This window comes from Pteropus vampyrus, unplaced genomic scaffold, assembly GCF_000151845.1.
Source record: "Pteropus vampyrus isolate Shadow unplaced genomic scaffold, Pvam_2.0 Scaffold1000004938, whole genome shotgun sequence".
NCBI lineage: Eukaryota > Metazoa > Chordata > Mammalia > Chiroptera > Pteropodidae > Pteropus > Pteropus vampyrus.
Window position 1 is genome coordinate 1 of NW_011919340.1, and position 13,687 is coordinate 13,687.

The 13,687-nt window shown below is 52.1% G+C and overlaps 1 protein-coding gene across 1 annotated transcript; it reads left to right on the plus strand.

The window, feature by feature from the left end:
* Positions 1-4,920: 4,920 nt before the first annotated feature.
* LOC105311561 (melanoma-associated antigen B2-like) lies at positions 4,921-5,952 on the plus strand. Its single transcript, XM_011387536.1, has one exon. It carries the CDS (start codon positions 4,921-4,923, stop codon positions 5,950-5,952), a length of 1,032 nt encoding a protein of 343 aa, XP_011385838.1.
* Positions 5,953-13,687: the final 7,735 nt, after the last annotated feature.

Here is a 13,687-nt window from a genome sequence, read left to right on the forward strand (position 1 = left end):
GCCACTGAGGAGGCGATCTGGGAATTTCTGAATAAGATGAGGGTGCACGCCGGAAAGAGACACTTCGTCTTTCGGGAGCCCAAGAAGCTCATCAACCAAGATCTGGTGAAGCTTAAGTTCCTGGGGTACCGGCAGGTGCCCACAGAGATCCAGCACACTACGAGTTCCTGTGGGGTCGGAGAGTCCACGCTGAGACCAGCAAGATGAGGTTCCTGGGGTTTTTCGCCAAGATCAATCGTACGGTCCCCAGTGCCTTCGCATCCTGGCACAAAGAGGCTTTGCGCGATGAGGAAGAGAGAGTCCGGGCCACAGTCCCACTAACGGCTGACCCCAATGCCGTGGCAGCGAATGATCCGGGCCCAGGCACAGCAGGGCGTCCGACACCTCCTGAAGTGGGTGCAGATTCTTCACTTTCTGCTTGCAAAGAGCAGTCAGCGGTCCAAGGAGCGGAGAGCAGACTGTGAGCGAGGGAATGCAGGGGGTCGCACCCTTGGGTTCCCGTTCTGTGTGGGTGTTTGGAGATTGATCTGTGTTGTTACTTTTTCATCCTTTTCAGTGGAGTAAGTTCTAGATGAAGGTTAATCTAGTATTATGATCTAAGTAATGAAATATATGGGTCGCACTCATGGTTTTTTCTCAGGTTGAAGAGTTAAGAGTTTTCCCGTTCTGTAAAACCAATGGGGAAAACTTCCTTCTTTCTTAGGAATCTGGTGCCAGATAACATGGCATTGGAATAAGCACCTCCTTGAACTGGTGAATAAATAAATCAGTAAAATAAAGAGAATGAAGACATAGAGGGGAAAAAATGTAAGATCGCAAATATTGGGCTTCCCAATGCCTTTTATTCTGTGTTTTATAAAGTCGTAACTTACGGTATGTTCTTGGCTACTTCAAGAATGTTGAATTAAATCATAATGTATTAGGTTCACTTATTGCCCAGATGGTAATTAAGCATCTACTCTACGAACGCTCCATGCTAGTGCTGGCAGAGCTGAGAAAAGGAAGACCTAGCCGCGCATTATAGAGTCGACGAGCAGCTCTCATAATAGGAAAAGGGCGATATACACTCGGAGACCCAAAGCGCAAATGAAAAGACAGCACGGGATCGGAGACAGGTGGCTCCAGATGAGAGCACTCAAGTGTAAATGCCCTGAGGCAAGGCAGTACCACTGGACCTTGGGAACATAGAAGGCCCCGAGCGGGAGGGCATTTTATTTAGCTGCACGGTGGGCTAAAAGAAGTTGTGAAAGTCGCGAGCAGGGGCCTCACACTCGCATAGATGGTGGCCCGCATAGTTCAAAGTCTAAGCCTCGTGTGGGAAACTGCACTTACGAGTTACTTTGAAATTCTGACGAAACCACCGAGAAATCACCAAGAACTGGGAAGGAACGGGTGCTGTGCTCTTGTCCCAGTGCCGGGGAACACGGTGTGCCAATTAGATATTTCATGCACATCGTCTCCAGGGAGTTTCTGGGAAATATGGGTGATAATCCCTGGAGCGGGGATGCCCAGATTTCGCTGGTCTGCCACTCTTTACCCTGAGTTGGGGGAGACTGAGTCCGTTCCCTAAAGAAAGGTGTTCAAACAGTTTCCCTTGTATATAATTTGGCAGCCTCTGGGCAAGGTCTAGATTGTTGCTGCTGCTGGAATGAACGAAAGAAGAAGTGGCTATGGAAGAAAAGCAGCTGAGAAGGGGGTAAGTCTTTGGTATGGGAAACATATTTTAGAAGCTTTCTGCTCTATCCACAGAGGAAGTCTGCCTCACCTCGACATCGAATGACGTACTCTGATGGGGGAAATTTGACTTAACTCTCCCTGGTAAGCAGTATTTTGCGTGATAGCGTTTTCCCTGTCCTGGAGCGCTGACATTCTCGGACGTCTCCTGGGTTAAACAACTAAGTGTCCGTGAGGGGACTGAAACTCCAAGGAACGGAAGAATCATAAAAGAACCGGCATCCTTTAAAATCTCAATGCAGGCACTCTGCATGCATTCTATTCATTCCGCCAGGCCCTGAGTCAGAGCTAACCAAACCCACTGCACAGATGAAAAGCCTGAGGCACACAGAGGTGGGTGATGTGCCTAAATACACAAAGCTGTTAAGTGGCACGGTTGGCAAAGGGGTGGTCTTTCCCAGGAAGGTTTTAATCAAGAGACAGGAGCTATGATGAAGATCCCCTTACAGGAGGTGTGGGGAGAGCAACATGCCAAGCAAAGGTGTCTGCCTGAGCACTCGGACACATATTCTTCAGGGTTTCCAGGAACTTGTGAGTCCCACCCAGGGAGGATGACCTCGGGTCAGGAGAGGGAGGAGTCCCAGTCTCCGAGAAATACGCAGGTGAGGACCCGGAATGAGACATGAGGGAAGCACCCGCGCACAACCGCGTAGCCTGCGAAAGCACAGGGGTCCAGAGCGAGAACCAGAGGAGCTACCACTGAGGAGTCCCCAGCTGTGTGGTCACAGGGAGGGAAGGACCTTGTCACAGGCTCGAACCCCACGTCCGCAAAGGGTGGAGCCTTGACCATAACCGGAGTCTACGTGAGGACCCTCGGTGCCTAGGACGGGATCTGGCCCCCAAGCGGGAGGCTCAGTCCCGCCCTTTTCGTCATCACTGGGAGGCCCAGGGCAGACGTCATAAGCAGTGCGCCCCCACTTCCCCACCGGGACTCGGGAGGGTGGGGCCTTCGGTAGGGGCCTGAAGGACTCGGGTCACTCTAGATGCAGGAGTCCCGGGCCCTGACGTCACAAAAGCGAGGTCCGTCCACGACGTCCTGCGGGCCACCGAATCCCAAACGACGAGGACCCGCAGAGCCCCGCCCCAGCTGTCAGCCCTCGTACATCCGGGACCGCCCTGGCGGGGGGGACTCTCTGACTTCCGCTTCGGGGCGGGGGCGGAGGACCTTTACCTGCTGCGCGCGCGCGGCGTTGGTTCGGCGGGTCGTGGATTCGCGGGTCTGATCTGCAGGCAAGGTGAGATCCCCGCGTGGGAACGGGAGAAGGCCACCGCCCCAATAGCGCAGGTGCCCCCGCCGAAACCCTCCCGTGCGGTCCGGCCCTGTGAGGCCCCAGCGGACTCTGCCGGACCGCACGGGGCCTGAATTGGGCCTGGAGTGTGTTAGGGAGAAGGGCTTCCTCTACGGGAGTGCCTCGATTGGACAGATGGAGGACATCCCCGTCCGAACTGGGTGGGAAATGAGGGCCCCGAGTGCTTGTGAGCAGACCTCTACCCATGAAGGGCACCGCGCGGAGCCGCGCCCCTGCGTGAGCTCCGGGAGGCCCCAGGCAAAGGAAACAGATAAAAAGCGGCTAAATTACCCTCTAGCTGCGACTAACGGCGGTGTGGGCTGTACCCGACAACCCCCAAAGTGAGCACGGAGGCCCCGGGCAGAGCTGGCCGGCTGGGCGTCCGCACATTGTCTGTGGAGATGGTGTCAGGGAGGGAAGGGCCCTGGTCGCGTGGAGGAAGCCCAGTGCGACAAACGGGACCCAGTCCGTAACAGGATTCCGGGTTGTGACGCCGAGCGAGGATGGGGGACCCCTCCCAGAAAGGGGGCCACATAAAACCCCAGCTGTGTTTGCAGCCCTGGGGCCTCGGGCATGTTGACCTCAGGAGTTGCTCTCACTTACCCGAGCATCTCATGGAGGCAGGAGACGCAGTCAAAGGGGACAATCTCAGGTCAGAAGAGTCAGAATTTAGTGTTAAGGCAGATTTCATTGAGAGAACTTGAGGACTGTGCGAATGTCCCCCACCGTATCAAGGGGGCCACGGTGAATTTTCTCTGTTTTCGACACTGGCTGACCTCAAAGATATATGTGTCGGTCATTAGTGCCCATCAGTCCCCACTCGAGGTACAGGGAAGTGAAGGTCTTGGTCTGAGGGGTGTGGTCCCACACCAGCAGAGGGAGAAATCTTAGACCCTATCAGAGTCCAATTTTGACCTTGAGTTGGGATCATGTGTGGGACCACCTGCCATAGGGCCTCCACCTACTTGCAGCAGCTCCCACTTTTGGGAAACCAGGCTTGGTCAGATAAGGTCCCCTTCACTGTCTCCTATTGGGACTGAGAGCGATTGGCTCTTACTATGAGCAGTTCTGTACCTGGACCCAAGTTGAGGAATCTGAGTAAGGACTCAAGGTTATCAAGCAACCGTGAATAAAGGGGACATCATAGAAGCATGTATCCCGACCCGTTGATGTCCGCCCAAGAAATCTCAGGGGAGGGCCGTCAGGGTGAGCATGCCCCTCACTCTTCATATCAGGACTGAGGGAGGTGAGGCTCTTAGTGTGAAGGCAGCCACACCGTTCAGTTAAAGGGGAGTGCTGCCAAGCCTTGCAAGGACCCACGGTGAGGAGCTTGACTGACAACTGAGGATCCAAACGCACTCAGGACAGAAAGGATCCTGCTCAGCCATCAGCACAGTACGTCCCCAATTAGGGGTCATTGGGAGGTAGACTGAGGCACCCGCCTTTCATTTATATACCTAGGTCCCTTGGTATCTGAGGTGTCACTGTCAGAGTGGTAGAGGCGAGCGTACCCAGTTCCTGCCCAGTGTAGACAGGATAATAGAGAAGATGAACTCAGAGGACCGCACGGGGCAGACACAGGGGCCCCCACTGCCGGCGCCTGCCGTCACCTGAATAAACCCAGGGCAGGGTGAGTAGGAGGCAGGGTGAGGCTCTCACGATGGGTGCTATGGTTCTCCTAGGGGATTGTCAGGGGACAGAGTGGCCAGGAGAACAGGAGCCTTGTGGGTTCCCAGAGCAGTGCCCACAGGGTAACCTGTAAAGGAGGCCTTCGGTGAAGTCAAGGGCGATCCTACCTGTCGGAGGTGCTCACCTCAGGTCATTCTCTATCCAGCAGGTGCGAACTCCCCTGCCCAGTGGGCCACAGTCCTGTCTGCTGTCCGAGACCACAGCCACCATGCCTCGCGGTCAGAAGAGTAAGCTCCGTGCTCGTGAGAAACGCCGCCAGAACAGAGCCGAGGCCCAAGGTCTTAAGAGTGCTCAGGCAGCGACAGCAGAGGAAGAGGCCACTGCCTCCTCCCCTCCTGTTACTGGGGATGGTGCCTCGAGCTCTTCTGTCGCTGGCAGTCTCCAGGCGCCTGCACGTGTCTCGGCTGCCGCCAGTGCCGCCGCAGGTGTTTCGTGCAGAAGATCTGACGTACGTGCCAAGAGCCGTGTTCAGAAGAGTGAAAATTCCCAGGCTGCACCTTCCAGTGAGAGCTCGGGCCACGACCTTCTAACTAGGAAGGCGGGTATGTTGATGCACTTCCTGCTGTGTAAGTACAAAATGAATGAGCCCATTAAAAAGGGAGACATGCTGAAAGTCATCCACAAAAGGTACAGGGAGCACTTCCCCGAGATCCTCAAGAAAGCCTCTGAGCGCATGGATCTTGTCTTTGGCTTAGAATTGAAGGAAGTCAAGCCCAACGGTCACTCCTATTCCCTTGTCTGCAAGCTAGATGACAGCAGGGATGAGAGTACGAGCAATGCCTTGCGATTTCCTACAAAAGTGATTCTGATGCCTCTGCTGGGTTTGATCTTCTTGAATGGCAACCGCGCCTCTGAGGAGGAGATCTGGGAACTCCTGAATATTTTGGGTGTCTACGATGAAGAGACACACTGCATCTTGGGGGAGCCCAGGGACATTATCACCCAGAATTTGGTGCAGGAAAAGTACCTTGAGTACCGGCAGGTGCCCGGCAGTGATCCTCCACGCTTCGAGTTCCTGTGGGGCCCAAGAGCCCAAGCTGAAACCACCAAGGGGAAAGTCCTGGACTTTTTATGCAAGGTCAATGATACCTTCCCCACTGACTTCCCGCCCCATTATGAAGAGCTTTTGAGAGATGAGAAGGAGAGAGCCCGGGCCACTGCGGCAACCATGGCTGGGGCTACTGACAAAGCCAGAGCACGCTCCAGGGCCACGTCCAGCCGCGACCCTCCCCACGAGTGAGCTCTGAGGTGGATTCCTCACTTTCTAGTTAGAAAGACCTGTTAAACTATGTTCCTAATATCGACGAATGTGTATCTTGTCTTTTTTTGCATTTTCAAACAGTGTTCTTTTCAACAGAAAGTTTATGTACATTCAGAATTTAAGTCGTGAACGACACAGATCACACGTTCCTTGCCGTGTGTCAGGATTAGGAGTAAGATTTTGGTTTTGAAATATGCACTGATAATCCATAAAATTCCTTTTGTGATGTAGAACAAGATAACATATCTTTAAGACAGCAGTATCCTTGGAAATATAAATAACTACACACAAAAAGATTTGGGATCAGAATATAGAAACGTATATATATAATATAGCTATATATTATCTATCTATCTAAATACATATTATATCTGTCTGTCTATCTATCTATCTATCTATCTATCTATCTATCTATCTATCTATCTATCTATCTATATATATATAGAGAGAGAGAGAGATAGAGAGAGACACACACACACGTGGTCAGCTTTGCATTGCCTTACTCCATTTCGTCTTTCCTTTTATACATTTAAAAGATGTTACCTGGCTTTGCTAATGTTCGTCAAGCATGTTTGAAAATATAAAGCACTGTGCGTGTACCTCTTTGTTCATGGCTTTCTTTTACACGGTCATTAATGGAGCATCAGCTCTTTGGAAGTCTTCATGCTTGCCCTGGGGGTGTTTAGTCAAAGAAGGCCCATCCCTTGCCTGAATAATTATACAGGCTAGGAGGAGCTATCGTTACAAAAGAGGGTGAGGTCTGCTCTACTTCATAAGGAACAGGTTCAAAGGAGAGTAAAGAGGGGTTAGAGAGAGCAGATTACTGAGCTTTCATTGTTAAGGGGCATTTTCGCCCACTGGGAGGTCCCCCCCCACCCACCCCAGATCACTGCATATTTCATGACATGCCTTAGATGTCAAGAAAGAAAAATGGAAGAAAAAGAAATGAAAAAAGAAATCCCAGCTGGATGAATGGTAATCTCTGAGGTCAAGATAATCATAGAAATATTTACTATTGCCTAATGTCTCAATACAAGACAGGCACAGTGACAGGTGCTTTCTCTAGATCACATATATGCTACCAGTCTCAGAAGACAGGGCCGATCAGACTCGCTGGACAGTGGACAGCCTGTCTCATAGACTTAGAGTTTGTAATGTGCCAAAAGTCATGGGGCTAGTAAATGGCAAGGATCAATGTAGACGGCTGGTCTAAATTATGGTAAGCCCACTATTCTACTCTCCCACCGTGAGACGCAACCTGTGACCCTTATTCTTTTTTCTAAGGATTTTTTCAGTTTTTCAGTTACATTTTGTTTGCAATATTGTATTAGTTTAAGGTATACAACACTGTGACCAGACATTTCTAAAACTGAGGAACTGCTCTTCCCTCTAAATCCAGTACCCATCGGACCATACATAGTTTTTAAAATATTATTGACTATATTCCCCATGCTGTACGTTACATCCCCATGACTATTATGTAACTATCGGTTTGTACCACTTGATCCCTTCCTCTTTTCACCCATCACTGTGCCCCCTCCCCAGTCCCATCGGGCAAGATCCATAGGTTCTCTGTATCTACGAGTTTGATTCCGTTTTGTTTATTTGTTTTGGTGTTTAGACTTCACGTGTAAGTGAACTCTTATGGCATTTGTCCTTCTCTGACTTTCTCTAATGTAGGACCATCCATGTTGTTGCAGATGGCAAAATTTCAGTCTTGTTTCTGGCTGAGTCATTAATATTTTACTGCATCTATGTACCAGCTCTTCTTTCTTTAGTCATTTATTAATGGACACCGAGGTTGCCTCCGTGTCTTGACAATTGTAAATAACGAACATGTGGATTCATGTGTCTCTTCAATTTCGGTTTCTTGGGATAAAGACCCAGAGGTGGGATTACTGGGTCATTCTTAGTCTCTTGTTATAGCCTTTCTTTTAATGTCTATTTTGTCTGACCTAAGCATTGCTACCCAGCCTTTGTTGTTGTTGTTCTTAGCATTTCCATTTTGATACCCTGTCTTTTATCATTTCTTTGGGTGTCCTTCAATCTGAAGTGAGTCTCTTGTGCCCAGCATATGCGAGGGCCTTGTTTCACATCCATTGGGCCATTCTATGTCTTTTGACTGGAGTATTTAATCTCTTAACACTTAAAGTAAATAGTGACGGGTATGTACTTATTGCTATTTTAACATTCATATATTTATTATTTTTCCTCCATTTTCTGCTTCCTTCTTTCTTCTTCTCTTTTCTTCCCATTCCTTCTCCTTCCTACTCTTTCCTCCACCTCTTCCTCCTCCTCCTCCACCTCCTCCTCCATCTTCTTCTTCTTCATCCTTCTAACATTTCTTGTAATTGTGGCAAGGTGCTGATGAACTCCTTTATCCCTTCCTTGTCTGGGAAGCTCTTATCTGTCCTTTGATTCTAAATGATCCCCTTGCTGAGTAAAAGAGTGTTGGTTGCAGGTCTCTGCTTTCCACCACTTTGAATATTTCCTGCCAGTCCCTTCTGCCTGCAGAGTTTCTGTGGAGAAATCAGCAAAAATCAGTCTATGGGTGCTCCGTTGTAGATACCTAACTGCTTTTCTCTTGCTGCTTGTAAGATTCTCTCTTCGTTTTTAACATTTGGCATTTTAATTATGATATATCTTGTGATCCTATCTGGGTTCCTCTAATATGGGGCTGTCTGCACTTTCTGGGATTGGGTGTACTGTCACTGTGTGTAAATCAATGCAAGAGACAGATTCCGTGACTCTTTGATCATCTACATTTGCAATGTTTGAGAAACTAAAAGATCAGGTGCTCTCAAAGTCCTCCTGGACAATCTCTCCCCTTTTGAAAGTAAATCTATCAGAACAGAAGTCGCGTGAGCCTCTTCATCTGGCTGATGTAGACAAGTAATAGTCAATGTATTTCCTACCCTGGACAACACACCAAGTGACCTGGGCTCTGGCCCTGTGCTACCGTTTCCCCATCTCAGATTTCTCCTGGAGAGGGACCCATGGTCTGTAAGGATTGCAGAGTCGTACCTTCTCAAGAGTCTGAAGAGATGTGGGATTTACCAGGAAACCTTTAATCCAAGAGATGGGAACCAAGACGAGGGTTGGCACAAGAGGATTGGGAGACCAACACCTCAGAATATTGGAGGGCGGGCGTAGAGGGGGCACAGGGAGACGGGCCACATTGAACTCACACGCATCCTCAAACACAGCTTTGATGCTGAGCATCACATCCCTTCTTCAACAGGCTTTTCAGGGGCGTGAGAGCCTTGGTCTCAGGCCAGAGATCTCAGATGAGTAGAGGAGGAGTCTCAGGCTTCTCATAGAAATGACATTGATGAACCTGAATGAGGAAGGTGGAAGGACCCAGCCAGAAGAGTAGCATGCCATAAAGTCTCGTCCCAGTTGTCAGCCCTGTGAGGTTCAGAACAGTCCTGGCAGCTTGTGTCTAACAGTGACTTTCAGTTGACGTCCATGGAAGGTGAGGATTTTGTCTGAAGGCTCTAGTCTCAGATCAGCAGACAGTGTGGTCCCAGCAATGATGCAGAGACCAAGAGGAGACCCTGCATGGGTACCAGTCCACCACAGCTGACAGGGCCACACCTAAGCCCTCGTCTGCCGTTACCATGGGAGGCCCAGACAAGAGCTGACGGGTTCGAGTCCGACTCGGACTCTGCCTGCAGGGTTTCGAGAAGGTGAGATTGTGTTTTACAGGCCGGCTTTTCAGCAGAGGGTGGAATCCAGGCCTGAGGGTGTCAAGGAAAAGATAATCTATGAGAGATGAGGCAATGGGCTACTCCATAACAGATATGTCCATGGAACGTCTCGCTTTGCAGTTGCCCATGGCAGATCACAGGCAGAGCTCAGGCCAAGATTAACCCTCCTTTCCAGAAAGGGAATGTTCTCTGAGACTTCAAGTCCTTGGACTAATGGGTGAGGCTCGGTTCAGCAAAGGAAAGGTACCTGGTTCCAGACAGCAGTCAGTAGGATGACACACAGTCACAGAGAAGAGGGCCGCTTAGGCCCTGTCCCCGTTGTCAGAATTGAGACCATGTCGCCTAGTCTTGGTGACTTGACGAGACGTACTCACTTTCTCCCAGAACATCTCATGGACGGGAGGCACATCTTCAAAGAGGGCAGCCTGTGTCGGCAGAAGGAGGATTTCCAGCTTGTGCCAGGATCCACGGTAAGGACTCGCAAGGGTGAAAGGACCCTCCACCTCATCAGAGTCGGGGGCAACACAGATTCCTTCCACCACTGTTAGCCTTGGTGAATCAGGGGCTACTGTGGCCAATGAGGAAATGTCACCTCTTCCTCAACGTTTTCAGGGAATTGGGGTCCTTAGTGTGAAGGGATAGGATGGAATATTTGCAGTTTGTGCCAGGAAACAGGGTGAGGACAGTGAAGAGTGGGAACGCCACCCGCATCATCAGTGGCCAAAATAAAACTTCCCACTGCCAGTTCTAGGAGGCCAAGGGCAGAGATGTCTGACAGAGGGGCCCATCGGTTCCCACTCAGGAACAAGTGACAGGGAAGTGATGGTTTTGATCTGACGGTGGCATTTCGATGTCAACACACGTAGGAATCTCACACCTGCCCAGAAGTCAATGTAGCACTTGAGTTGGATCCCCGAGTGGAACCATGCCTTACAGTGCCTGAACATACCTGCCACACCTTTCATTCTTTGAGACCGTGAGCAACTATGACCACATAAGGCCATCCTAAATTCTTCCTGCTGGACCACGGGTGGTGTGGATCTTGCTAGTTACTAGACAGGCTTAAAGGCAAGAAAGAGGGGAGTCTTGCGCCATGAAAGGTGTCAAATCGGGGAGCTTGAGTCAGGACTGAGGGATCCGACCAACACCGAATAGAGAGTACCGGAGAGAGTCGGGTCCCGCCCGTTGATATCAGCTGGAGAAAGGTCCGCAGGGCTATCGGGCGAGGCTCCCCCTCACCCCATCATACCAGGTCTAAGGGAAGTAAAGCCTTTCATTTCAACGTGCGGCTACCGGGCATCAGAACGGACGAATGTGATACGCGGCAGACACTGCAGCAGGCGCTTTACATTTCCTACTCACGTTCCAGAAGTTGAAGTGGCAGGGCTCCTCAAGTTCAGTTCACAGATAAGGAGCCTGAAGCTCGCTCACAGAGTTTAAAAATCTGCCAAAGTTCACATGACTGGGTAGTGACAGGCATGGAACCAGACCCTCGATTCGACTTAGTCTAAAGCCCACACTCTTCAATTCCCCGCAGCCTGAGGCCAACTTTGTGCCCCTTAATTCACGTTTCTTTTGTCCTTACTGCAAAATGAATTCCAAGCAATGAGAGGTCAGAGGCTGCATCCACTCCTGGACACCCAGAGTTCTCAGCCAGGGGAAAGCCGTGGCCTCGGGGCAGTGGCCTCGGGTCAGGAGAGGGAGGATTCTGGGTTGGGGAAATTTCAAGTTGAGGATCCCGAATTAGGAATGTGGGGACCACTGACTCCAGAACAGTGACATTCCATAGAGACACAACTCTGCTGTCACCTTGTCGGGACCCAAACATCCGGGCCCTAATGTAGCTCATGCTAACTGCCGCCTGGGAGGGCTCAGGGTGGGATGGACCTCGGTGGGAGCAGAGTAAGCTCATATGAGGGAGGGTGGAATCCCGGCACTGGCCATGAGCGAGGTGAGGGCCCGGACGGTCGAAACAGGGAATCGCTCGTCCCACAAATGAGGGGCTTTCAAAGATCCCCAATCCTGCCCTCCACCGTGAAAGGCGCCGGCCGCAGCTACGAGGCTGCTAAGCCGCCGCACTTCTGCCCGGTTGACTTCAGCGAAGGAAGGGCCTCGTCTGACAGGGTCGGGTCCCACTTCTGCAGAGCGGGGATTCGTGGCCATAACCGGAGTCCGGGTGGGGACACTCAGCGCCAAGGAGAGGACCTCTCGCCTGCAGAGGGTGCCCCGCAGAGTCCCGCCCCGCTCTTTGGGCACGCAAGGCCCCAGGCAGATGTCTTCGGAAGCCGAGCGTCCTGACTACATCCCTGGAGACTCAGGACGGTGAGGGCTTCGTGTGGGGCCTGGCGCGCTTGGGTCAGCGAAGGAGGAGTCCCAGGCTCTGACCGAGGACCCTGAGTGAGGACCCCGAGCGAGGGTCTAGAGACCACCGAGACCTCGCCCATGGGGTCCCACAGAGCCCCGCCCCGGATGGTAGGCCAGAGGGACCGCCCTTAAGTGTTGCCAGGTTTGGTCCGGGAAACATATTTTAGAAGCTCTCTGCTCTATCCACAGAGGAAGTCTGCCTCACCTCGACATCGAATGACGTACTCTGATGGGGGAAATTTGACTTAACTCTCCCTGGTAAGCAGTATTTTGCGTGATAGCGTTTTCCCTGTCCTGGAGCGCTGATATTCTCGGACGTCTCCTGGGTTAAACAACTAAGTGTCCGTGAGGGGACTGAAACTCCAAGGAACGGAAGAATCATAAAAGAACCGGCATCCTTTAAAATCTCAATGCAGGCACTCTGCATGCATTCTATTCATTCCGCCAGGCCCTGAGTCAGAGCTAGCCAAACCCACTGCACAGATGAAAAGCCTGAGGCACACAGAGGTGGGTGATGTGCCTAAATACACAAAGCTGTTAAGTGGCACGGTTGGCAAAGGGGTGGTCTTTCCCAGGAAGGTTTTAATCAAGAGACAGGAGCTATGATGAAGATCCCGTTACAGGAGGTGTGGGGAGAGCAACATGCCAAGCAAAGGTGTCTGCCTGAGCACTCGGACACATATTCTTCAGGGTTTCCAGGAACTTGTGAGTCCCACCCAGGGAGGATGACCTCGGGTCAGGAGAGGGAGGAGTCCCAGTCTCCGAGAAATACGCAGGTGAGGACCCGGAATGAGACATGAGGGAAGCACCCGCGCACAACCGCGTAGCCCGCGAAAGCACAGGGGTCCAGAGCGAGAACCAGAGGAGCTACCACTGAGGAGTCCCCAGCTGTGTGGTCACAGGGAGGGAAGGACCTTGTCACAGGCTCGAACCCCACGTCTGCAAAGGGTGGAACCTTGCCCATAACCGGAGTCTACGTGAGGACCCTCGGTGCCTAGGACGGGATCTGGCCCCCAAGCGGGAGGCTCAGTCCCGCCCTTTTCGTCATCACTGGGAGGCCCAGGGCAGACGTCATAAGCAGTGCGCCCCCACTTCCCCACCGGGACTCGGGAGGGTGGGGCCTTCGTTAGGGCCCAGAAGACTCAGGTCACTCTAGAAGCAGGAATCCCGGGCCCTGAAGTCACAAAAGCGAGGTCCGTCCACGACGTCCTGCGGGCCACCGTATCCCAAACGACGAGGTCCCGCAGAGCCCCGCCCCAGCTGTCAGCCCTCGTACATCCGGGACCGCCCTGGCGGGGGGGACTCCCTGACTTCCGCTTCGGGGCGGGGGCCGAGGACCTTTTCCTGCTGCGCGCGCGCGGCGTTGGTTCGGCGGGTCGTGGATTCGCGGGTCTGATCTGCAGGCAAGGTGAGATCCCCGCGTGGGAACGGGAGAAGGCCACCGCCCCAATAGCGCAGGTGCCCCCGCCGAAACCCTCCCGTGCGGTCCGGCCCTGTGAGGCCCCAGCGGACTCTGCCGGACCGCACGGGGCCTGAATTGGGCCTGGAGTGTGTTAGGGAGAAGGGCTTCCTCTACGGGAGTACCTCGATTGGACAGATGGAGGACATCCCCGTCCGAACTGGGTGGGAAATGAGGGCCC